This window comes from Acanthochromis polyacanthus, chromosome 5 (assembly GCF_021347895.1).
Source record: "Acanthochromis polyacanthus isolate Apoly-LR-REF ecotype Palm Island chromosome 5, KAUST_Apoly_ChrSc, whole genome shotgun sequence".
Taxonomy (NCBI): Eukaryota; Metazoa; Chordata; class Actinopteri; family Pomacentridae; genus Acanthochromis; species Acanthochromis polyacanthus.
The window spans coordinates 27,823,216-27,850,398 of NC_067117.1; the positions used below are offsets into that span (position 1 = coordinate 27,823,216).

General features: G+C 38.1%; 1 protein-coding gene across 1 annotated transcript; it reads left to right on the top strand.

Annotated features, from left to right (window-relative positions):
* The first annotated feature begins 6,931 nt into the window (after positions 1 to 6,931).
* Positions 6,932 to 9,747, top strand: barx1 (BARX homeobox 1). The gene is made up of 4 exons (XM_022202995.2): positions 6,932 to 7,133; positions 8,203 to 8,494; positions 9,050 to 9,134; positions 9,424 to 9,747. The coding sequence occupies exons 1-4, from the start codon at positions 6,932 to 6,934 to the stop codon at positions 9,589 to 9,591; spliced, it is 747 nt and encodes a 248-aa protein (XP_022058687.1). The 3' UTR covers positions 9,592 to 9,747.
* Positions 9,748 to 27,183: the final 17,436 nt, after the last annotated feature.

The following is a 27,183-nucleotide window of genomic DNA, read 5'->3' on the forward strand; positions in this document are numbered from 1 at the left end:
GGCGCAGCATCCGAGAGCTCTGAGGATGCAACAGGTTCAACTTTTAGTGTCGAAAAATACTAAATACAACGGTGCTTTATCATTTTTCTTACTCAGAAAACTGAGAACAGACATTTCTTGTGGTTTCTGGTGGTAAAATATTCAAATAAGAACGTTTAGTAAGAGCAATAACTGACAGGCAAACTCAAGACCTTCCTTTTCAGTCAGATTATTGATGGATTTGATGGATTTTATTATTTCCCTTCTTAGAACTACATTTGTTTATTGATTCTGATGTATCGTTTGTTACTTCATATTTTATTATTTTATTATTCTGTTTTATTCATTGTAACTTATATTTTGCCCTTCACCTATCAATGCATCTCTATTTTATTAATAGATATTGTATTTTTTATTAATTCTATTTATTCTTATTTTATTTTATCCCATCTGATGTTTCCTCGTTGCATGTATTAAGATGGTATTTTCTTAGCTCATCTGTTGTTTGTTGTTTCATGTTTCACCATTTTCTGTGAGCTATCATTTTGATACATTTCAGTTTTTTTATTTGGCGTTTCCTTGGTGCATGTGTTATTTAGGATAGAGCTTCCTTGGTTCCTCTATCCCTGTGTTATTTAGTCCATTTATTGCATTTCTACAAATATAAAGTACTTTGTGTTACATTTCATTTGTATTAAAAAATAATAAAGTCTGATTGATGGAAGATATCAGCTGATTTGGAGATGTTTGTTCATTTGTATCCTTTGTTGTCGATCTTTTTTGTCATTAGAGTCAAAAAATGCAATAATCCATCATTTTGAAATATCACTAAAACAGCTCGCACACAACTCCTGAAATCTGCTTTGAGACACTGAACAAATAAATGTAGAATTTCGTCTTCATTTCACTGAGGCAGCTGTAGCACCACACAGCAGAAGGATTCAAACGGTCTCAACATTAAGAGATGGGCTGTGTGCACTTTACACAAGTGGCAGAGCAAGTGACTGCACTGATTCTTTCAGTGTTCTCAAGTGTCATTGTGATCTAGAGTAGCTCCTTTAGCCTGAAAGCTTTTCTACAGTGAAGTCTTTAGGCTGAACTGAGGGTGAATCCTGCAACATCAGAGCTGTGAATACGTTTTTATTTTCAGCAAATATTGTTTAGTATTAATGCAAGCATGAACTGATCTAATGACTTCAGAAAATGTTTTAAAAATAAGGCAATAGACAATCAAATAATGAAAACACAGTTTATTATCTTCAACATGCATGTTACTACGTACTATGTGCTCTTTTTATGTAGATCAGGAATGGTACCATTTGCTGATCCATAAATGAAATGAGAATAACATAAATAAATGATCTGTCACTGCAGTGTATTTGTGTATGGGCCTGTTTCTTAGTGGTGTTATTGTTGTTAGGAGCTTCATAGCACTTTAAGTAAACATTTTGTTGTTTCATTCAAACTATTAAATGTTCCTGAACATATAAATAATAAATAAATAAAACCAAAAGGAGAATGCTCTAGCATCTCCAAAGTGTAATTTGGACGTTTAGATCGAGAGTACTGATTTCATTCATCTGGCTGGGAAATACCTCCAAAGCAATAGAGATGAATGGAAATTCACTTGAGGTACAACCTGCAATCTGATCTGTCAGCCCTAACCTCAGTGGACAAGCACACAATGTCCCCATAAATACCATGTTGAATTAAGAGATTATCAACTTAAGGTTTTAGGAAATACATATATATGCAGTTGACTTTTCCTTTGCACCTTGTTCTTGGTGCAATTGACTGACAGAAAGACGACCTCTGACAAACATAGAGGACTTATGAGCGTATGTCTGTCCTCTGGTGCAGCCTAGTGGCAGTTTATTAAAATGATACAGCTGAGATGACTTGTGAAGGAATATCAGATCAGCGTGGAACAGAACAATGAATACAGAGAAATATTTGATCTTGAGCAATTACCGACTGCAAGTATGAGCCAAATAGATGGTAATAAGAATGTTTTCTGTTAAAAACTCCACTTCAAAGCTGCAAGAAGCTCAGTCATCTGTGAAAGATGAATGCAAAAATACAAAAGAAAAAGGATTATTATCTTCACATATTTTGGTAAAATCAGCTTTAAGATGTTTTTATTTGATTCATTTACACATGCCACAGTATCATAAAGACAATAAAAGTGAAAATAAAACACCCAATGAAAAACTAAACAAACAAAACCCTGAAACTAAAATAATGTCTGAAAACGAACAGGATAAAGTTTACCTTAACTCTCACCTCCTTCATGTCCGTACATCTCATGTTACTGTTCCCTGTTTGCATCAAATTTCATACTTACACACCACTTACGAAACCCCAAGAACACCTTTACTGTTCCACATTATAATATTTTTAAAGCAGCCTTTTTTTGTATATTTTTCTTAGATTGTTTTATCGTCTGAACAGTATTAAAGCTGGAACATAATAGTCACAGTTGTGCCTGAAATCAGCAAATGCTAAGGTGCTACTATTCTGGTGTATAGTAGGTCAGTCTCTAGATCTAATATAATTTTTTGCTGGACTGACAATGATATGAAATGACTTTGTTCACATTTCAGAAACATGTAGGCCAACACAAAGGACAAAACTATTGTTCTTTGAATTCCTACACATTCACTTTAGCTGGATTGTCAGTAAAGTTAAAAACAAACTGTATACCAACACTTTTTATCTAGTTTCTGCACAAGTTTAAATACAAATTTAGCAACCGGACCTTTTAGTTTTGATTATTTAATCACTTATGTTGTTCCCAAAGTGAAGAATTACCTTCCATACTCAAATTAAATACAATGTAGTGCCTAAATTGTGTCAGTAAGCGATCAGATGCATTATTACAGAAGTAAATAACTAAAAAGACCCCACCTGTGCCAGTTACCAGAGGACTGGATGTTAGGACAGGAGCTGGCATGTTTGCGTCACCATATAATTTGTGTTCCACCAGTCCTGAGCTCAGTGGATGAATCAGAAAATGTGCCCACTGGACACAGGCTGAGGGAACAAAGGGAGCCTTAATCCAGAGCCTCTCTATGACTGTTATTTATCTTCCTCATAACAGCGAAATAAATTATTCAGTTTATAAAAGATGCTGAATAAGAAAACACCCATCATTATTCCATGGAGCAATAGTTAACATGTTCTGATTTTCTTTGTGATTTGTTTAAAAACAACAACTAAAAACCCTAAATAACATATCATATAAATGGTCAGAAATATGTAATATGTAAACATACACATGTGAAAAGCTGGGACAAATTAATTTCTGCTTAAAGTAATGATTTGGAAATATTTTTGGTCAATCAACTGATCAGTTTATTAAGTAATCATGCCAGCGGTGATATGCAGCTTGGTTTTTAGAGAGAATATTTACATAGCTTGGAATGCAATGGAATACATTTTGCTTTGGAAGCACGCTGGGAGGTTAATCGGAATCAAAGAAATAGTAAACAAATTTAAAAGGAAGAACGATTCATGAGATAACTTGAGATAATAAATACATCCAAACACATCATGCAAGTATGCTAGTACATCCAAACATATACACAAAGTAGGGAAGTGTTAGCGTACAAAGAATGCTAAAAGATCAGAGCGAGGCAATAAATGTGCGGATGTGTGGAAGATACTATGGGAAGATAGCAGTGCTTGAAAACACCTAGAGGAAGAAGCTGGAAGCTGAAAAAGTTGCCATGATTGTGACAAACACGGTGAAAACTCTCTTTTTTTCCCTCACTACTTGTCCCCTGACATTTTCATTCTATACATTACATATACACAATACTGTTTTCTTCATGTGTATTTAGCTCTAACTTAACCATGCTAGTGGAATATTGCAGCACATGATATCCTGGGCTTGTTTGTGTTAATATGTTCCACTTTACATCCATCATAAGAAGATTAAAGCAAACACCAAGTAAATAATATGTTTGAATTGACCTTTTTTAAGTTACAGATGTGGTTTAATTGTTTGTTCCTTTGTTCAAACTTACCTTTCTTTCTTCTTTTGTTCTGTATTTGGGGAGGGGGCTGCCCAGCACTTCCTGGATTAGTGTCATTGGTGACGTCAGAGTGACATCACTAGGCCAGACCAAGTCAAGGGTTTTTTTACATTTCTTTTTGAATTTACTTTTGGATTAAAATACATCATTTACAAGAGATTTCAAATGTTTAGCTCTTGCAGACATGTTTAGAAATGCCAGCACATTTGTAGCTTGTGCAGTGACGTTGTTAGAGGTTTTGTTTCCATCCAGGAAATAGAGAAGGTCCACACGCTGCCTGATGGTACGGCTCAAGTGAAAAAGGTGGGAATTGATCACAGTATATAAGCAGTTGAGAGGTTGCTTTCTGATGACAGAGGTAAGGATATGCTGCTGAAATATGTAAATTTGTTGGAGTCTTTTGAATTTTTTCCTTTTTGATGGATTGCTGCTTTGAATTTCACTTGATTGGAGAGGCATTGTTGTGAAGTCTTTGCCACTGTTGCACTCAACAGGTCTGCTGAGTCTGCCTGCTGACCACCTGCCTTGACTTTCTGGCCAGACTACTCAACAATTACCTGTCCCACTGTCACCTAATATAAGTGTTTTGATGCATGTATTCTCTAAAATCTGATGTTACTGACGTATTTTCTGTCATTTCTGCAGGGGGAGCAGAGTGTTCTCTTGCAGGAAGGCTCCTCTTGCAATCTCAGAAATGACCACCAGAGGAAGATAGAATCAAACGATGGCAGGTAATTCATTCTGGAGCTGGGAGCAAACTTCTGGCAACATGTGCAAAAGGTTTAGGCACTTAAAACTACACTAAACTTTAGAAAGCATTGCTATCAATGGTTTCTTTTTATCAGCTAACCTCATACAGAACTGAATGAAACAAATATTGCCTGTACAAGACCCCACTTCTCCTGTCACAGTTTTTCTATCTACTTGGCTACAAGAAGCTCCTGTACAACTTACCACAGCTCCATCATGGATTTTCACTGTGTTGTGTCTTCATTATCACCAAAAACAGATCTATGTGGGGGTGATCTGCATCATGTGGAAGATGGTTCTTTAGGAATCTGGATGTTTGAGCTCAGTGTCCTGCTGGAGAATAAATTAGGATCAATCAGATGCCTTCCAATTTTTCTATATTTGATAAGGGAATCCACAATCTTTGGAAGTCTTTAGAAGCAGAGTGTGTATATATAGCAGAATTTGTGATGAACAGGGTAGGATGTAGTGGCCTGTGGGAAGAAAATGGCATCTTTAAATGCAGTGTATTAGACGAGGAACTGAATGCCAGCTGTAAGTGTCACAGGGCTCTTTCCAATTGAGATTTGTTCTTTCCTTTAATGGATAATGCACAAAGTTATAGAACTTAAAACATTTTGTCAGAAGCACTGTAATGCATGCACTTTTCCACACACTATAAAGTGCATCATTTTCTCAGTTGCACAAATAGTGTTTTGCTTACTTCCCTTACAGCTTTAAACTTTGTTCCTTTTTTTATTTTGGGAGATGCAAAATGTGTAATTTATTCATAAAGAGATATTATGCTGTGTCCAGCTCAAACTGTATTCCTGTTATGTTTGTCACATGAGCAGCTGCTTCTATACAGTCCAGCATTTGGTCTTTTTTTTTTTTTTTTAAAAAGGTGAAAATAAACAAGATTTATAAAGCAAAAAGTATAAACGCAAACTTTAAAGCATCCAAAGGTTCTTTAAGGTTTTCAGCTGCTGCGTTGAAGCGGTCAGAGTTTATTTCAAAGCCCCTGCTAAAAATATGTTTCGAGAGATATTTTCTCATTTTTAAACAAACAGCTTCAAATGACAAACAAAAATCCCAGAGCTATTCTGGAGTGGGATTTTTGTTTTTTACTTCAACGTTGATATATGTCTGCTTCCCCAGTGGCTTCTCAGGGCCTGAAGTGGAACACTGTGATCCTATCAGCTGAGGTTTGATTAGCCTGGAATGACTTGCATATCTGCAAAAGTCTGGCTTTCATTACATCCTATGACATTATCACAGATGCTGAGAAATCAGACACAACAGTAGTGAAAAGGACGGTGCTGATTTCTTGGATTTTCTTGGCAAAAACATAGTTGCTTTTTGGACAAGCTGTTAAATCCTGCCTGAAATCGGAGCTGCATGCAAAAGCAATCAAATGTATGTTAAATCATGCAGTGGCTTAATATGGATCTTATCAGAGTCACTGTCCAAGATATTTTAAAAGTGTTATGGAAAAGCATCAAGCATGTTTTCTTTATATAACTTGGTGAACTTTGCCTTCCGACCTGGTCTTCCTCTGCTGCACCAGCTGCTCCACATCACCGCCACCTCCACCATCATCAGTCTAAAGCTCCAGAAGTTGGAAAGCCACTTGCAGAATGTCTGTTAAAATGTCTGTCCTTTCAGCTCCTTATTTTCTTCCCTTTTGCATAAATCCATGCAGGACGAGTGCGGCTTTGCATCTAACTTCGGTTCAGGCAGCGAGCAGACAAACCCCGAGAAGAGGTGGAGCCACAACGAGGCTCATAAAACCCAAAGCTTATTCCTTAACTCACTGTCAAGGTGACGAGCTTCGCGCCTGACAAATAGCTCCGACCTCTGCGGGCTCTCACACAGGGAATGGGCATGAACACGACCGGATTTGGGAGTTTTTGGTCAAAGGTTTGCTCTCTTTTCCAGATTTCATCTCCAAAAGGAACAAAACCTGGACAAAAGTAGCGCGTAAAACTTCCACAGAGGACGCACAGCAAAACTGGGCTACCTGTACTTCAAACTTTGCTTGGTCTGAGGATAGCTTTTGGCCACAGAGTTGATCTTCGGACTATAGCGGTGCTACTGAGGGAACATGAGTTCTGGCTTATGCCACTGAAGGAGTGATAATCGCTGTACGCGCTCGGTGTCTGTTAAGGTGACCGCACGGCCAGACTATGCAGCATCCTTTGGACTTGGGAGCGCATTACTACCCACCCGAAGTTCATGCCGACCACAGAACCCACCGTTACAGGAGTTTCATGATAGAGGAGATCCTGACTGATCATCCGGAACACAAAGCGTCCGCCCCGGCCGGGGAACTGCTCAAATTCGGAGTACAAGCCCTGCTATCCGCCCGGCCTTTCCATAACCAACTGGGTAAGAAAGGCGCCTGTGGAAAGATGAATGAGTCAGTCCGAGTGGTTTCGTGCTGGAAAATATAGCAAAGGATTATATTAGATATGCTGGATTATTATTACTAATGTTAAAAGGCCTGGCTAAACATTTAAAACAGAACTGACATTTAATGGCATATATAATACACGGTAGAATTAAAAAATGTCTCTCGAGGCAAAATGCGTTAAACTGATCATTTGCAATAAATCACAGTCTATTATTGAGCACGTGGCTCAATTAAGGAAATACATAAGTGAGGTAAAATTATTTGTATTGCAAACTAGTGGAATTAATGGATTTTACTTGAGGCTTTAAAGCCCGTTGAAGAGCTCAGGAAACGATGAAATATGCAAATGAGAGATTTGTAAGATTTAAAGAGGTGTGTGCGTAAAATGTTGCTTCTCCAGTGGGTATGGGGTTAACCACTGCTCTCTGAGCGCTTCTTGGGGCGATGATACACATCATTTAACTATTTAACAATAATATTAATATTAAAAAAGTATTCGTAATAATTCTGCCAGTGTAGACTATTCAGATTATCCGTAAAGTTACATCCTTTTGCGCATTTGTTCAACTCTATTCCTCGCCACTTCAGGTGTTTACGTGCGTATTGGACCTTCTAACATCTATTCCAGATCTGTGAATAAGAGCTGAAACTGTACACCACACGCAGTTATTTGTTTAATGTAATCAAATCAAATCCGTGACTTTAGTCTATTTGAATCAGACATAATCTGTGTCTAACTGCTGGTTTAAATGACGTTTCTTTAGGCCTCAGTGCTGCTGATGTTGATATCAGTGTGGAGCAGCATATTAGGCCTAAATGCTTTTATTATAGCCTGATATTTTCACTCTAAGTAGCAAATCTGACCTGAGATCTGCCCTGAACTGTCACATATGAGTTCTCTGATGAAGTCACTTTTAATTTGTTGGCAGCTCATTTATATTTATTGATCCTTCAGCCTAATGTGCGTCTTCTTGAGCCCAAACTAAAAGCCTAAATAAACCACCTTCCCTCTGTGTCTTTGTCCCCTGTTCGGCACCGTTACAGTGCTAAAAGCGGACCAGACGAGCCTCCTCAAGTTCCCCATGTCCCCGCTGTCCTGCTCGCTGGGCTCCCCGCTCGGCTCCCCGCTTCTAACCGGGGCTCCGGGCCTGCAGATCGGCGCGGCGTCTCACCACCTGCCGCTGGACCTCCACCTCCGGGGGAAGCTGGAACACGGAGTCGACGGAGGCAGCAAGACCAAGAAGGGCCGGAGGAGCCGCACCGTGTTCACCGAGCTGCAGCTCATGGGCCTGGAGAAGCGCTTCGAGAAGCAGAAATACCTCTCCACGCCTGATAGGTGCGTTTACAGCATGTGGGGAAAATAAAATAACGAAAAAATTGCTTTGCTTTGCCGAGTTAATATTTGGATTCATCCAATTGAACTGAAATTTGTGTGAATTATATTTCCCGACAGCAAATATTACAAAGCCTCAGCTGTTGCCTATTTTCTAGAAATATAGTAGTAGTGTTATTTTATTGGTCTCTAAGTATTCAAATATAAACACAAGGAGGCTAAAATGACTGGAATCAGCTTATACAATACCCACAATGTGTCTTTTTTAATCGTGTAAACTCCCACCTGGCTGCTAAAAGCCACAAAAACTACAGAGACCTCAGTGTTTTCTATAGTAGCGTGTGCATTTGATGTAGAGGGCTTTAGCTTCAATTAAGTCAAGTCAGATTCTAACAAGTCGGAACAGGCAGCAATAAATCCTGACTGGTGTTCGTCTTTTGATGTAAATGACATAATTAGATCATTTGCTCAAGCTGCGTCTTTGATGGCAAAACCTGACCTGATGTTAGTTTATAATGTGAATATTTTGGATTTATTCATGCATTTTCTTCCTTACAGAATAGACCTCGCCGAGTCTTTGGGTCTCAGTCAGCTGCAAGTGAAAACGTGGTACCAGAACAGACGGATGAAATGGAAGAAAATTGTAAGTTGAACGCAGATTTTATGCACAAAATTCATAAAATAACACACCTAAACAACCACCGTTACTCCTGCCTTTCATTTTTAAGCAGATGCTGACGGGAGATGTAGTTCAGTGGGATTAATTTACACTCTATTGGGTGGATCATAGTAAATACATGCGTAAAATAAGTGCGTAAAATATATGCGTAAAAATGTAGGATTTGGAAAGCTGTTATGTAGCTTTAGTTGCATGCCCACTCACTCTTTTATCAGAGTTTGTATTGGAACCTGAAGCGGAGTTTGACCCGCAGGTGCTACAGGGAGGAGGCCTGGAGTCACCGACTAAGCCAAAAGGCCGCCCAAAGAAGAACTCCATCCCCAGCAGCGAGCAGCTCTCCGAGCAGGAAAGATCGGCCGCAGAGGCTGACCGTCAGTCCGAAGGCTGCAGCACCCACTCAGAGAACACTCAGGAGGAGTGACGGACTCTCTAGGAAACTCCGGGACGCTCAGTGTGCGCAGAGAAAAGACGTTTGCTGGAGCTCTCGCTCAAAAAAGTCCTCTGCAGGCCGCTGCAGAATCGGACAGTGCAGGAGGCGCAGCAGCAGCAGATTGTGTTTCTGGTGAACTTTGCTGCAGCTCAGGAGGAAACTCAAACCTTTTGCAGTAGGTCTACCCTTTATATTCTAAGGATCCACTCACACCCATCTGTTTTGCATTCCCCTTTTTTGTGTAACTGTGCTTAATGTTTAATTATTAAATATATTTTCACTAATTCTGCTCTCCGTTTATTGTAAAAGGACACATGGCTAAATGATGAGCTTTTAATGCAGTGTGTTTAACATTCTAAAATATCATGTCTGGGCCCAGCAAAAAATTGCAATTTTCAGTTAAAGAAAATGAAATTATGTTCAAACAACAAAGTTAGAGGAATTAGCTTATCAGAATGAAAGGCCATTTTATTTGCCAGTCTTAACCATCTGAAATTGTTATTTTAGGGGGAAATTTCTTCACTTTTACTCACATCAGCTTGAATTTAGTTTTTAAATCAGCTGATATGGAAATGTGAGTTCAAATTACACACAATATTGGATTGCTTCAACCAGACTCCTCAAAAATGTTTGCAGATAAGAAGATTTATTTAATTTAATAAACTAGATTTTTTTTCTTGCTTCTATGCGTCTAATTAAGTGGTTGGAAATGGTCATCTGAATGATCTTTTAGAGTTCAATATGGTTACATGCTTTAACATTTTGGCACTTTCATGGGTGTCAGGTACAGACAGAGGTTGTTGCGTTCAGTTTTATTAAAGTGGATGAAAGTTGTGGCTTCCTGGTTTGTCACTGTTATTAGATGGAGCAGCTAAAGGGGCATTTGGAGCTTCATTCTGTTCTTATGTAGAATAAACAAAGTGGAATTTAAAAAAAAAATTTAAAAAAGAAAGGAAGAAAAACTCAGATTTTGTGTCTCAGGATGAAGAAAACTAAATGTTACATGGTATTAGGCTGATCTGGCCAGTAGTTGTATTTAATGTGAGAATACCTGCATTATATCTGCACTTGCATTAGTTTAGATTATTATTATTTTTCTAATTCATTTCAGGGGTCTGTTGGATGTTTAGTCATTCTATAAGCTGCTTGACTGGACTGAGGAGGAATTTCAGTGTTCATTCTTCATACCTGTGTGTTTGTGCTTCAGTAGTGACACGAATTTTGCTTATTTATTAGTTTATTGATATCATATTGTTTTTTGTTTATTATTATTCTCCAGTGGTAGCTCTTGCAGTCCAAAGCTGATGAGTTGGTATTTTGATGTCAAACCAGCGCAGATGTTACGTCACACGAACATGCGATTTTTTTTCTCTTTTTCAAAAAAGACATTTAATTATAAATAGTCTTTTTTGGTCAACATCTAGCGTTATCTTGGTAAACACAGGCGGGGAAGTGTGTTTTTTTTTCATGGGCAGCACATAGAATTAACGAGACTGAGACGTTCAGGTAAAAAAAAAAAAAAAAACCGTGGAATAATCCTTTTGTTCCTTAAAATAATCAAATAGTATTTGCTCTTTCTTAGGCCTTTTATTAATATATACATCTGATAGTTGCGGCATTATTAAGCCGCATGTCCATATCTCGCGATACTTCAGTAATTCCTTCGCATTAGAAACGTTCGTTTAATTTTATGGCAGCTTCCGTTCATTAAAAGTAGATTTACGCACGTTTGGGGTTTTTTCAACTGAACTGTTCTCATTTACTGAAGAAAGAAAGACGTCTCTTGTCATGCAGATGGTAAAATGTGTGAGAGATTTGTTCCTAATTCGATATTTCCCCAAAATGCATCAGATTATCACATTACACAGCAACAGCGTCAAACAATAGAGGGGTTAACACAAACCACATTATTCACAACACCGTGCAGGGAAAAAAAAAAAACTCAGGCATGCAACGAGTAAAACTATCAAAAATTCTGAGTAATATTCCCAGGAATGTGTGTAGAAGTTTCGGTTTGTGGGTCAAAGCTAAATGACAATAGTGATTAAATAAACTCCAAAATGGGGGGAAAATTATTTTAAAATTAAAAGGGGCACGGAGGGACGCCTACTTTAAAGAATGAATGAGTTTTTTTTAAAAAAAAGCAAAAATAGATTAATGCTAAATTATATATGAAAAGTAAACACTTTTTTGTAATAATTTTTTTTAAGTAATGGATAGTAGATCTTTTTTTGCAATAAACAGATAATATTTTTGAACAAATGGTCAAAAAGCAGCTAAATTAAAAAATAAAATAAAAATAACGACCAATTGGAATGTTAAATGGATAAACAGCAGTTAAAATAGAAAGCTAAATATGATGGATAAACAGTTAAAGTAGCTAAACCCAAAGACAACGACTGTACAGACGTATGGAAACACAATATCTGACAGTGTTAAAAAATCATCCAAATCACTGAGTGGGGACATCAGATTAAAGGCTGCTGCAGTCTATCACACAGAGCTGTGTTATGTTACAGTGATGCTCCTGTTTTCTGATTTTATTTAGTGGTATATTCTAGTAGCATCTCACACGATGGAGCTCTGCAGGCTTTTATCCTTCCATCAAACTCTTCTGTCTAGACTGCATAAGTCAGCGTAGGCGACGTAATACCAAGAAATCAGGTCACTGCGAAGGCTTTAGTGTGCAACAGGAATACTTAAAGTGTTTAAACAATATCATTAAGTAGGATAAAATCATGAATGCATTCCAAAGAGAGTACTACAGGTGCAATATGTATTTTTTTTCAAACATAACTCAATTTAATGCTTAATAATTTCCCATGTAAACACCACAGAGCAGCGCTTAATGGCCGAGATGGAAGGAGGCACTACTAGGTGCCATTAAAGGTATAAACAAATTACTGGGAAAGGGTGTGAAATTGAATACCATTAAAAACACGCTTGTATTTTCAGCAAACCTACTGAAATAAGATACAGCAAATGCTTCACTTTTTACTTCATGTAGTTGAAGAACTGCTTTTAAAACCAGTAATTAAAACCATACTGATGAGACTTTACTGACTCTGATGTTGTTTACTTGCTTATTTATTAGGATCCCAAACAGCTGTGCCATAAGCACATCTTTTAAACATTATTCCCATGTCATTATCTTATCATTTGGTTAGATAAGACCAGAGGATTTAAATGTATTTCAATGGGGGATTTTTCCGTATAACCAGAAACGATTATTATGGCGTGTCTTAAAACAGACCAACAGTTACATCAAAAATAATTCAGCGGCTCAGACTCGAGCTGAACTTTTCACAGTCATGCTTTTAATGAAGCTATAAAACGCCCAATTGATTGTGCAAATGAACAAAGCAGACACAGCTGTGGATTTTATTGACAAGTCGCAGCACACCACAGCACTGTTTCATACCCAGAGAGGTTTTACTGTGCTGAAAATGTTACACTCACTTTAAATTAGCTGTGTGCTTTTTGCGGCTGATTCTGTTCATATATTCTTTTTAATATTTTACTCAGAGATGCTGGAAGCTGCTCTTCAGTCCTACATATGTCAAAAATCAGTACAAAAACTTAAATTACTGTTGCAGTTTTGTTGATTTTGGTCAGTAGCCAGGAATTATATTTAATGTTTATGGAGGAATAATGCACTTTGTGGGTGTTTTATTGCAGCAGATCGAGCAATCAGTTAAATATCTGCACCTCCAAATGAGCAAATATACCAATAAGGCACAGTTTTTTCTAAACTAATAGAATGCAATAGAATATGACCGGTAGGGCAAAACAAAGAGACACAGATTGCTCAAATCATTTGGAAAACATGACTTTCATCAGCGTGAAATTTCCTACAAAATGGCATAAAAAATGTGTTATTCACTAAGCAGCTCATTGAATCACAAATCTGACATGTCGAGTCCAAATCAGAGTCTGGAAAATGTGTTTTGTATCACAAAAGTTTCCACAAAACTGCAGTTCAGTCAGAGTTTAAGATACACTTGTTTGAAAATCCGCTTGAAACTAAAGGGTTTCAGTGTGGAAGACTCTGCAGCTCAACATGTGTCTGTCTGTAATTGTCTCTGTGTTTGAGCTGCTCTGGGCCTGAGGACCTTGAGGTGTTGTCCTTGAGGCCTGGAAGTGTGTGGGATCAATAAGCAGCTGGGTCATAATGTGGCAAACACCAGTGCTCATGTCTGCGTGTATAAAGTGCTGTAAACAAGAGAACAAAGCCAGAGCGCCGAGATCATTTACTTCAAAGAAAACGTGTCTTACAAACTGTCTTAAGTACCAGAATTAAAGGTCTGGATCGCTCAGTTTAAGCTCAAAAACACACAGTTTGCTGGTTATAAAGTCCTGAGAGTTTCAGCTTGTATCGACACACGCTATCTTTAACCCCTTCCAACCCAAAAAACTCCTGGTTCACACAACCTAATACCATTTTATAAAGATTACTGACCATGATGCATTCAGTGACCTCCTAATCTAATTATAATAGATGTAGAGTTGATGTCACACTAACAGCCAAGGTTTTTTCAAACTGATTTAATAACACTAAGGTTGTTATTTACTCTTTAATTTACTTTTTTCTTATGGTGCTAGAAAAATCACGTCAGTTTTCGTGTCTCATTTCAAATTCTCTCAGTCGTCTCTGATCCGTAAAGCCCATTTGTTTTCACTTTGGCCTCACAGTGGAGCTGTTACTGAGCATTTTTTCGCCCTAAAACTGCTCATAATGAGGCTTTTTATTGTGTCCTCTCTTTAATCTAAAGTCACCATATCAAAGACCTGCTTTAAATTAATGAGGATTCTGCACATTTTGCAGTAACCTGAGCATCATTAAAAACAGAATCCTTTAAACATGATTGCAGAAAGTATGGAATTGGGTGCTTATTTTTTGAATTTTTGCACAAATGGAGTAACCATAGCAGTGTAAATTATAAAGCCCAGCTCCTAATATTTGTTTAATAACATTATTTCCACCCAGTCGAAGTCTCTGAGGCCTAATAAACTCTTCATCTCTTTAGAAATGATTGAGTCCAGATTCTTAAAATTCCTGCTAATCATCTGAAAGACTTTTTTTCTTCTTCTTCTTCTTTTTTCAAAGGTCACCTTTGCTTTACTCAGTGGTCTTGTATAACAGTTCTCAGTTTCATTTAAAGATCCACAGCTGACATGGACATCTGCAGGTCCCTACACTGACACACACACCACCACCACCACCATCATCATCACCACCATCATCATCATCATCATCATCATCCAAGCAAACGGCCAATCAGTCTTTGCCCAGGATGTCAAATTTATGTCAAGGCTTAATCATATGCAGATTAATGACAGGTTAACCTAAACAACAGAGCTGAGGTTGGCAAAAAAAAAAAAAGCGGGTCTCAGGAAAAAAGAAAGAAAAACAAGAGCACATTTTAGAAACGCATTTGTCAATTTGTGCAGGTGAATGTGTGAGGTCGCCTTTCCCTACGCTTCAGGCTGCACCGTGCACGCTCCGTCCACGTGCACGCTGCCCCTCCTGGGCTTTGAACGAGCCGAGTGTTGGACAGCAACGACTTCCGACATAAATTACAATCAGGAGGAAGAGTCAGCCGCCAGGAATCTGCAGAATCGGAACATCCATACAATTTAATCATTAAGGGGACCCTTTGTGGTGGCATGATAGCGCGCCGCTGCTAGCAATGAGAGGTTGACCCCAATCTTTAGAGAGCGGGTGTTTATGGAGTCAAAAGGTCCGTGCTTAGACAGAGCCCAGGCTTGGGGGTCTCGGAGGGGAGAGAGAGGGAGAGAGCAACCACCCCAACCGAAGAATTTCTCCACGATTAAAGAACCCCCTGATTAATCTAACGTATGTGCCAAAACTGCACATGCGGCGTATGATCCCAATTAGCCTGAAACCCAACTCTGTGCAGGCCCAGCTCCACATTAGCTCTGCCATTCTTCTCTTTGTTTTCTCTGGACGCTCCCCGATAACATGCCTGCTACACATTAGATTTACAGAGATAATTCTAACTGAGCGATGTTGATATTGAGAGGAAGGTATGTTGTCATTGTTCAATATGCTTCTGATGGAAACGCAGGAGGGCAGACGAAGAGGGGGGCCGGGGATGGTAAACATGTGAGGAGAAACGTTTCTGGAGCGGCCAAGTCTCCACAAAGTGTGTGTCATTACAGAGCCGCCACTGATGGTCTGCTTGTCATTCAGTTTAATGTGATAAATATGGACCGCAGTGCTGTCCAGGGGTCACAAGGAGAAAATTACTCATGTTACATATTAAATATGATGAAAAAAAACACATTTTCTCACTCACATTCACATAGTTTTGGTTTATTATTGTCATTTTTTTAGGTATCTGTCAGTGATTTCTGCCCCAACTCTGACACAGTGGAAGTGAACGTATTTTTTTGCTGCCAAAGAGGGGAAATTCTCCAATTTTCTCACTGTGTTTGTTGAAAATCTAAGAAAATGTAGCGCAATGTTAGCTGACATACATTTGGGTCTATTGTGTGCAGTGTGACATATTTGTATTTGTTTTGTGATATTTTTGATCAGCTGTTTTGTCCAATTTTGAATTGAAAAAAGGTGTATATGGACAATTGGATAAATTTTGTATAGACCACCGTTTAACAGTCTGGGGTCACCCAGGCTATTTCCATGAAAACTTACACTTTTTATTCATGTGCACAAGGGTGTTTTAGCTAACACATTGTAGCATTAGAACACAGGAGTGATGGTTGCTGGAAATGTTCCTCTGTACCCCTATGGAGATATTCTATTAAAAATCAACAGTTTCCAGTTAGAATAGTCATTTACCACATTAACAATGTCTAAATTGTACTTCTGATTAATTTAATGCTATCTTCATTCAAAAATACGGACCTTTCTAAGTGACCCAAACTTTTGAACAGTTGTGTATACTCATAAATGTATGATTTAATAAAAAATTTTTTACTTGAATTGATTGGTACAGTTATAGATCAACAAGAGGATGTCTTCAATCTTATATTGTACTCTGTAACACTCAGAAACCCTCCAAAAAATAGCTGTTCGTGTGCTTTAACAACAGATAGAGACCTCCATGGTGGAAGGTGTCAGGATGGGCTCTGCTTTATCATTTGAAATGGGAGATTCCTGTGTCATACATTTAGTGCAGCGCTGTAATAATCAATATTTGCGTCTTAGCAGTGGATTAATGCACATTTCCGTCCACTAGTTGGTTTTTCCAGATAAATAAGAAACCGGGGCGGTGCCGTCGAACCACTGCAGGACAAGAGGATGCAATAAGATGAGCAGATGACGTAATCAAACCTCTGACGGGAATAAAGCAGACTTGATGGGAAAATGGGTTTTCTGTTTGTTTACTCGGAGGAAGTTTGCCGTTCTCTCAGAACCTCAGAGGCATCAAATCACATGCTTCATGTACATCATTATAACTGTTTTCCCTGCACTTTGTTGCCTTTTACTTGAAGTGATGTGACCTTTTCACCTCTGGAAAGCATCAAAACTTTACTGCAAAGATTTTTTTTCAGATTTTCTGTTTCCATGTCTTTCAACTGACTGCTTCATTGTTCTCTTCAACCTCACTTGCAGTGGCAGATGTCTCAGAGAAAAAAAAACTCAAGAAAATTGATTTTATACTATGTCTTGATGCAAGTTTGGCATGGTTCCAATGAGGAACTGTTGGATTTTTCTCTATAACATTGCAAAGCTGCTATTTGTTGTTGATGATTTCAAATGAAAAAAGTTAGAAACTGTTTGGGGGACATACAGGGAGCAATTAGCTGGAGCTCAAACCAAGGAGGTCAGAATTGGATTTACGTGATTTTCAAAACTCCAAATGGATGCTAATGTTGCTATGTGTCTGCTCGATGTGTGAATAAGATATTTGTTTGAGGGCTAGTCTACTGTGACCACATAGCTGTTTTAAATTCTGTAAATTAACACGTGTAATTAAATTTTAAAATTGCAGCGATAACCAAAAACTGGCAAAAATTTAAACAGCATTATTTCTTTTCAGAGACTGTGTGCCGACAACACTGTGAAAAAAGTGTTTCTGGGGACCATAACTTAAGTGAAAACCTCATCTAATGAATTATGTTTCTGACAAATAAAAGCTAAACTTGCAGGGCTACAGGTTCTTAAAAAGGCCTATTGCCTCATAATTTAGATGCACTGAGCCTTTAACGTTAGGAAAATCCCAAAGCATCAAAGGTGGTGGACGAGCTGCCAACCAGTTAGATTCCACATCAACAGGGTATCGTTCTGCAGCACTTCTTTTAGCAACATGCCCCATCCAAGAGTCACGGTGTAAATATGCAGTGTAAATAGAAAAAATCATTTAATGATTCATTTCCTATGTCATTCTGGCAGTCAGCTGCAGTCACATTAACACATGGTGCGTTCACAAAGTCTCAGCCTCACAAAACAGCCCAGTGTGACTCCCATTCATTATGAAGCTGAACTGTCAGCACTCTGAGGGGCGACATGAAGCAAACCGCAGAGCAGCGTTCACAGTTTGAAGTGACGGGGGAATAAAGTCTTCACTGTGTTGCTCTCTACAACAACTTGTGCCAGTGAGTGGGCACTCACCCAGCGCTGCAGTCTAAATAAATACGATTTTCTATGTGTACTCAGACTTCAGAGTCACATTTTATAATTCAGAACGACCGGCTGGAACATTCTAGCTGCCACATTCATCTAAGGGACAATTATTTTTCCAGGGATATCATTTATTTTATTTCCACCAAAAAAAGACTATCATGTTTGTAAAGTTTGGGTGAGAAATAATATTAAGTTGCTGCTATTACCGGAACGCTAGCACTGATCACATGTAGTTTTTACACGTTAGTGTGTTTCCTCACATAGCTTTATACAAGTATTGGTGGCAAATGTGTGTTTCATGAACTCCATAAAAATTCAAGTGCTTTGGTTTTCAGTGTATTCAAGCAGAATTTCAAAGTAAAAGATGTTTTCCCTCTCCTCTCTGTGGCAGTGCAACAGTCTCATTACAGTTTCACTTGTTTTGAGAAAAAATAGGCTTTACACAGATGATTGGTTTTCATGAGTGTGTTTGTGGGCAGTGGATGTAACAGTTTTAGGTTGGTGGCAAGCAGCAATGCAGACATTGATTTAGATGGAAATATGGCTTTTTAATTTAATGGAATTGCTGCCTGTCACAGTTAATATAAACAAAGACACTAGAGGCCTTTTTTTGCAGCAAATTATTACGACCCAGATACATTCCATGGTGACAGCACCCTCTAGTGGCTCTAGAAATTGTGACAAGAGCCAAAAAAAGGAAAAAATGTAAGGAGGAGGTCGGGGTGGATGGAAAGGTCAAGACTTTTTTTCTGTGGTGTAAAATTTCTCAACACTGTGGAGGTAATTGAAATCTAAGTAATGATACAGTAGTTGGTGCTGCTCACAGCACTAAAAAAAATGCATTGAAATTCAATTTTATTCCTGAATAAAAACTAATTTTTAATGACAAATATTTCAAAATCTGGACATAAGTGTAATGGGAGGTACCATGTAGCACCATCATCAGAAGTAGGATCAGAAAAAAGAATAAAACTCAGGTAACCATCATTTGAAAAACAATGCTACTTATACGTATTAGAATGTTTTCTTTTGTTTTTAATTGGACAACTGACACTGGTATTCAAATGACACTTTATTTTACTCCCTAATGTTCAGGTTCTTACACTGTGAATGGTATTTATTTTGTGACTGAGGTCATAGTTAGTGACTGTAAGTAGCAGAGCCAATATTTATTGTAATGAAATGTTTTTAATTTAAATGTTGCTGCCTTTCACAGCCATAAAACATGATCCCATATTACAACCCATTCATAGTGACAGTGCCTTCTAGAGGCTGTAGTGACTGTGACAGGGGCAAAGGGGTTGATAGATCCATAACATGTACGGGTGGAGGAGGTTAGGGGTTGAGTGAAAGGTCTACAAAACCATGGACAAAAAACAACAACAATGGTGACCACTGTTTTGTTCCAGCTAGAAACCAATCATCAGTGTTTATTTTAACCCGGACTATTCCATAACCACGAGTTTATTATTGCAACCATGACAATAAACATCCTTTGTTTTTACCCAAACGTCGATATTTTAACCTATAACTGAGATGTCTGCGTGCCTAAACCGAACCAAACAGAGGTGACAAATATCTGAGCTGTGTTTACTCTCCTATAGATAGCAATGACCTGCAAGTAATATTAGCACACTGGTCCATCACCACCACCACAGCACTCACCATAAACTCACAGCTAATGGAGTTGTGTTAAAGTTTCCTCGTGCAGGTGTCAGGTGATTTCCTGAGGCTCAGATCACAGCTCTCAGCCGTGCAGCTAATGGGAAAAGGCATTAGAGGACATAAACAAGAGCACATCAGCCCCGTCAGCTCCTCCGCCATGCTGATGCTTCCCTCTCGGCCCGCCATCCCCTCCCTCCGCTCGGCCCTGTGAGCACAGTTTGCAGGAAACGTCAGCCGGCGTGATTGATTTGAGATGGCCGATTCTCTGACTTCATGCTTGTATAAAGCAAGACAGCTGTTGGGAGAAATCAAATTCCTGCAGGAGTTGGAGAGACATATTCTTTCCATCTGTTTAACAGAGTCGTTGCCTTTTTGCGAGATGAGTAAATAAAAAAGCATGGCCAAGATGTGGCAGGAGGTCAGTGAAACCCTCATTATATAGCAATTACAGCACAAAACCCCCTTCCCTTTTAAAATCCAGCTTGAAAGTCAATCCCACTTTCGAGGGCTTTTCAAAAGTAAGACATGACAAGGCAGCGATTTAACTCTGGTAACAGTTTCAATACTCCTACTCATGGCGCACAGCAACGGATTTATCCGGTTGCTCATTTATTGCCTTAGAATCTTGTGTTTAGTTTACTCTTCAAAACATGACCAAATATTCTACCTCTTTGTCTGAAATACTGCCCTCATGAGAAGACAGTTAAATTTGTAATGGTTTGAAATGTTAAATACTTTTGCCCTGACATATTTCTGGAGCCTTTTTTCCTAACTAAGTACAAACAATGACCTGGCAGTTTGTCATGCCCTCTTCATTGCTTTCCAAAAGCTGTTTGGACAGATTCCTCACCACAAGCATCTTATCGCATCACAACTCTGTGGAAACAGCTTGATTTCTCATTAAAGCTCTCTATAATTCATTACGGATGTGCTATGTTCGTATTTTGCTTTTCATTTAGATATGGCTGATAGTCTCAATCATTTCTACTCTGGCTAAATGGTCCAAATCAGCACATGAGCTGCTGAGCGAAACGACTCTGTGTTTTAAGTGATACAGATTATGAAAACAGATGAAATCCAAGAAGCGGAAACTTAGTCTGAACACCAAAGACACACTGAAAGAAAACATTAGAGCCTTTAGTGCTACTGCACTTTTGACTCCTGATTCTTATCGTGCAGTATAACTCTTTTGGAGAAACATAAAGATAAGCAGAACATGTTTAGTTCAGGAGTTATTAGCTGAAGTTTCATTACGATCTTAAGTAGTAGTAGTAGTCATTGTGGTTGGTTTGCTCAGAACAAACAGGTGGAACTGCAGAGAAGAAACTGCTGTAAAGCACCAATTCATCCTCTGTAGGGTTGTTATTAAGTTAAGGAATCAATCAACAATCATATACGTGACTGATTGTTTGCATATTAATGCCATTTGCATTAACGCTGCTTTTTTCGAGTTTTTAATTGTCATTTGCCTCTTAATGTGATTCGGTTTGAAACCCGTAAAATCCACTTAAGGAGGAGGTTGGGGTGGATGGATCGGTTGACCAAACACTGCACAACAAAACTAACATGGCAACCTACTTTAATGTATTCATCCATTTATTTTTAATCCATTATATGCAATTTGACTAACAAAAATAGTAGGACAAAAGAAAAAGAGAAAAAGCTGACTACAAATCTGTATTAGCAGCTTGACTTCCATGGCTATAGTGAAGGATGGCACACTGTTAAATATGATGTTGGGTCTTTAACTTTACTGTTTTTGTTTCAATATTTTTGTAAGATAAATGAAATGTAATGAATTGAAAATAAACAAAATTTAGAAAAAAAATGTTTCAATAAAGTAAAATTAAAGACTCAACATCATATTTAAAAGTGTGATTTTCTCCACTACGATGAGGGAAGTCAAGCTGGTAATATAAGCTTTGTGACAGGCTTTTTTGTACTTTTTCTACTATTTATGTAAACCAAATGTAATGGATTAAAAATAAACAGATAAACGGATTAAAGTAGGCTTCCATGTGAGTTTTGTTGTTCAGTGTTTGATCAACCAATCCATCCACCCCTACCTCCTCTCACCGTCTCACATTAAGAGGTTTTATAAACTGAAAAAGCCATTAGCTGAAGCGTTAATTGACATTATATATACAGTCAGAGTCAGATAGATGACTGTTGATGGATTCTTTCATTAAAAATCAACCCTGCAGATGATGAAGTGGTGCCTAAAAAAGGTGCTCTGCATTTTGACCTGTTTTTGTACCAACCTCCCTGCTATTTAAGATAGTGCTCAAAAATGTATGAAATAAACAGTCATATCAATATTCAAAACAAATACATTGCACAATTTAATTTAATGCTGTAAAAAATATATGTTTGTGTTGATGTTCAGAGTAACAGAAGAGAGCAAAATGATACTGTCACCCTTAATTTTGAATGAAAAAAGAATGCAAAAGAAACTCAGATGAGCGTTCAAACATCGCATATGTACATGTACTTTTGGAGAAGCATTATTTTGGCTTATGGCAAGACAGTCAGTAACCTGAGAGGCAAAACCCCTAAAAAAAAATCACTTTATCTGTATTGCTAACTGCTGTTCTTTAAGCTTATTGCTTTTAGATTATCAGCTAAAGGCGGCATCGATGAGTTATTTAACGCTTTTATCAACTCAGATTGTTTCCTAATTGGACAACAGTGGCTACATAGTCAGAAAATAATATTCAGAGACTTTAATCAACCTGAAACATGTTTTCCCTCCCTGACAAGGAAAGACAGTGATGATTAACACACAGCTGGAATAATGTGTGTGAATGGACAAGTTATTCCCCTTACACCTATTATAAACAATTCAAGAAATGTTTTCACCATTTATAACATTGTGACAGCTTGACTGCAGCTGCATCGTATTAGCGCAATTATGAGTAATCCCGAATCGATTAAACTAATATCAAAGACATAACATAAGGAAGAAAACAGATCTGGAGTTTCCACAATCAAGATTTGTCATCGTTTTGGGCTGCAGCATAACAACATGTCACAACAACTGGTTTCTAAACTTTAAATAGATTCCACAGCTCTACAAGACATGCACAAAACAATCATAGTCCTCAATATCCGGCGATTGTTTTTAATTTTGCAGCCTTCTGTTGTATGTCCAATCCTCTCTCATTTGGTTTGATTGCAGGATGTTGGAATATTCAGCGTGGATTAAAATAGCAGAGGGCCTTGGGTGCTTGTCGACTGGAAGACACAACCATAGTAATCTCCCAGATGTGCCTCACATGGCTCTGGAATCACTGGCGAAGTTTCCTCGCAGGCTTTATGTGGATTTCAGTAAAAACAATCAGAAACTCCTGGCACGGGAACTGTAAGTAATTCTATGATGGCCTTGGAGACAGTAACAAGAGGTGACAGTTATAATCACCGTTGTATAGCCATGACTAGTGGCAAGATATGTGGAAGAGATTCCTTAACATGGATGTAAAAGATGAGTATGGAAAACATGTTAGACAGGACTTGGACTAAACTGAAGGACCGAACCTCCTATCCAGGATTCAGGCTTTGTGATCCACTCATCGGGAGACTGTCCTCACAAAGAAATCAGTCATTTTGGCAAATTCTCTAAAATGACATGTTTATGTTAGTGACAATAAATATGATTCTGGTTTGTCAGAACTAATATACTTTCTTGGTGAAAACAGTTTGACCTCACTGGACTACAAAGGAAGAGGTCCAGGTGGATGAACAATCACAGCAATCATTCACCGTTAGTTGGAGCCATGACTGTAACCATCAGCTTTTGCTTTGCCTAACCATCTTGTTTTTGCACCTAATTCTATTTAAACCCAAACTATAGCAGTGTTTTCCAATGCCAAGATCATTCTCTTGACAAAGGTGTCGGATCAGACATTGCTCCTCTGATGGGCATAGACAAAACAACAACAACTACATACAGTGTCGCAAATACCTGCCGCATTTCTTTCTGATCATTGTTAAAACAAAGAAAACCTTCATTGAAAAGAGCAGGTGCAACAATTTGTGTGTCTCTGCAGAGTCTATGCTGAGTTGCTTTACCAGAAAATGGTAACTGATTTTGGAAAGCTGCAAAAGTATACCCAAAATTGTAATAAATGGGAATTATTATCCTTTAATGCATTTAGTATTTCTCCCATTGTCAATAAAGTAAGGTCATATAGTTTGGTATTTTTTATGTATTTTGCTGTTTACTTTGCATTGTTCTCAGTGTCAACAGTCAGGTACCTTTAATAGTACCATACATGTTGATGAACGGCTACATTAGAAGAGCTCAGTCTGAGTTGTAGAAAAGCTCTAATGGTGCCACTTAACACACATGAAAACACTAAATGCTTTTTAATTTAATAGTTCAAGAGCGACTCCCAGAGAAGCTTAATGTTTCTGCGGCAGAAATGAATGACTGGAGCTAAAACGTCTTCTGCCAAACCACATTTCAAGAGCTCTAAACTCCCCCTGACACTGGAAATGAAAGAATGAAGTGCTTTTTGTTCCAGCCAAAAATGGCACATTTTCAGATTATTACTTTGTTTCAGTCAAATCCAAGATGAACCCTCAATCAATAATATCTGTGATCCATCTCCTTCTACCCAGTCTCCTTCAGTGAGACTGACCAAACACTGCAGCTGCCAAGAAAATCTCACCGAGCCTTACACGGACACAAGAAAAAAACGCCTGTCCAACGGTATGGTGCTTAAATTGGCAAGAGATTCATGACCTGTTAACACGGTGGGGGGCAGCGGCAGATGTGCCAGTGTATCCCATTAAAACCCAGGACAGTGTGCATTAAGGAGCTGGCTCTCTTAAACATACCAATCAAAATATTAATGGTACGTTATAAACACTGTGCCTTTATCTGACAGTGATTTACTTTACAAAGACCTTAATCCAAGAGCAGCCGAGCGGCTCTGCTCATTAGCATTGGCCTTTAACTCACACTCCGGCGTGACACACACAGGTGGACGCCGAGCCCGGAGTGACTATTGTGTTTATGTTATCTTTTCATAAGCTCTGTTTGAAATTTGTCAAACTGCATCACTGTTTAACTATGTGCCAGTCAAAATGCACGCTGCCAGATGGGTGCCTTTCTGCTAACCTTGCCCAAGGCTGCTCGGCCACACGGCAACTCTCCTTCTATATCTTCTGCTCGGTTTTCTGCTTCCACCACATAAACTCCCAAAGCTGACTCAAATTTCCCTTTAAATCAAAGCGTATGCTGCCAATGAATTAAAGTTCAGGTCCCCTGTGATAAGCTGACAACAGCGTAAAGGCTCGGCGGTCGTCGAGTATAGTCGCCCTATTATAAACCCGGTTAGGTAGCTGTTAATGTTTATGGAAACAGTGAGGCAGAATTTTTGACATAAGACAACCCAGTAATTTAGATTCAGCTTTGGGACCCACCACACACACACACACACACACACACACACACACACACACACTCATATGTACAGCTCAGCCAGTGCATGTGCTCCTCATTTGATCGTGCAAGGGAAGAACTTTACTTCACTGAAAATAAAAATGTCTTGTTGTTATAAAAATGTCATTTAAAGAAAAAAAACTTTATAGAATCATGTTTAAATGTAACTACAAATCCTATGTCATAGTTATTCATTTCAGCATGTATACATGCATTTTCTTTTTGCAATCTGATGCAGCTGTTGTTGTCTGTACAGAATAAAAATCGATAATTTTACTATTTTTCTTGAACCTAGGAATCCACTGATTTAAAATATCTTCAAAAAGTAATATGGTCTTGATTTTCATGATATTGCATTGCACAAAAAAAATAAAAGTCTCATCTATGTATTTTTCTTTGTGTCATCAGGTAACAGAAAAAAAAAGATCATTGCATGATCTTTGTCTATGAAGGTTAATATAGCTTTATTCAGGGCCATCCATTGACCTCCATTAAAAACAATGCACAAATGCACTGACTGACATTTTTTACCAAAAAATCCCAAAAAACACAACTGTAAATTCCAGAATTGTGTGGTATTGAAAAAAGAAAAAAATATGTATCTAGAGGTACTCTCTTGTAAATATTACTTACCACATCCAAGAAAAGATTTAATAGTTACACTATTCTGATTGTATAATTACAAGAAAAGGTCTAATTATTTAATTTTACAGGTAAAGATTTCATAGTTGCAATATTGTAACTACAAGAAAAGTTTCAAGTATGAATTTAGTGACCATTTTTAAAAGAATTATGTCTTCATTAAGAACCAAATGTGAAATGAAGACAGGTTTGGGAAGTCTTAAAGTATTGAGAGATGATGTTACTGATTTATTTTTTAAATGTGATTTATCAACAACATGAAGTAGATAATATTACCAGCTTTAAGCTTTAAGTCTATTTAAGTCTGATACTCTATTTTCTTACCGCATAAATTAAAGAAAACCTCAGAGAACAAGAACTTATAGAAAATGTAATCCAGCAGTCAGCAAAAATGTGAAGTCACGGTTTGTAATTAGGGAACTAAGGCATTCAAAACCCCCCAAAAGCCCAATAAAAACATGGTTTCTAAAACCCAAAGGCGGCATTGTTTGGTTAAACTCTGGACCTTTCATCACTGAAATGATTTCTAATAGTGGGATATTTTTAATGCACATTGGAGCCAAATTAATGGTGGTGAGCTTTGGCTTAAAATCTTCATGATCTATTCATAAGCCGTAGCATTTATATAAAGCTCTGTAATTAGATTCGTCATTAGGGTCACTCATCAGACTATTTTGGAGATCCCATAATGAAATGAGGACGTGAACAGGTCAAATATTTTTAGGATTTAAGGAATACTTTCCTGAAACCTTACTGAGATTTCACTAACTTGATATTTTTAGTCTATTCATACTAATGTACAATCCAATAACTTCTGTTTTCACTCTGTAAAATCTGCTTGTTGCTTCCACAAACGAAGCCAAGCAAACTGAAATTCCTGCAGCCGCACAGTTTTAGACAACTGTGAAAAGAGCTTGTCGAACAGATGTGAGGCAGAGTGAGTCAAGAATCTGTTTTGAACAATCATCCAGAGATTAAGGACGTTAAAAGCAATTGCGGGCCTTTGTTTTGACAAGCTGAAATATTCCTCAAGCCTAATATTTACAGCAGACAAGCATCTTCGCACTAGACACAAGACTCGGTGGATGAGTTCCGTAAGTGCTTTGCATCAATTTAGCCTGCTAATGTCCAAGTTGGATTGCGAGCTGTACTCTTGTCATCAAATGCCATAAATAAGGCGAAATCTAATGTGTTTCTGTGTTGCCTTGCTCGTCTGTTA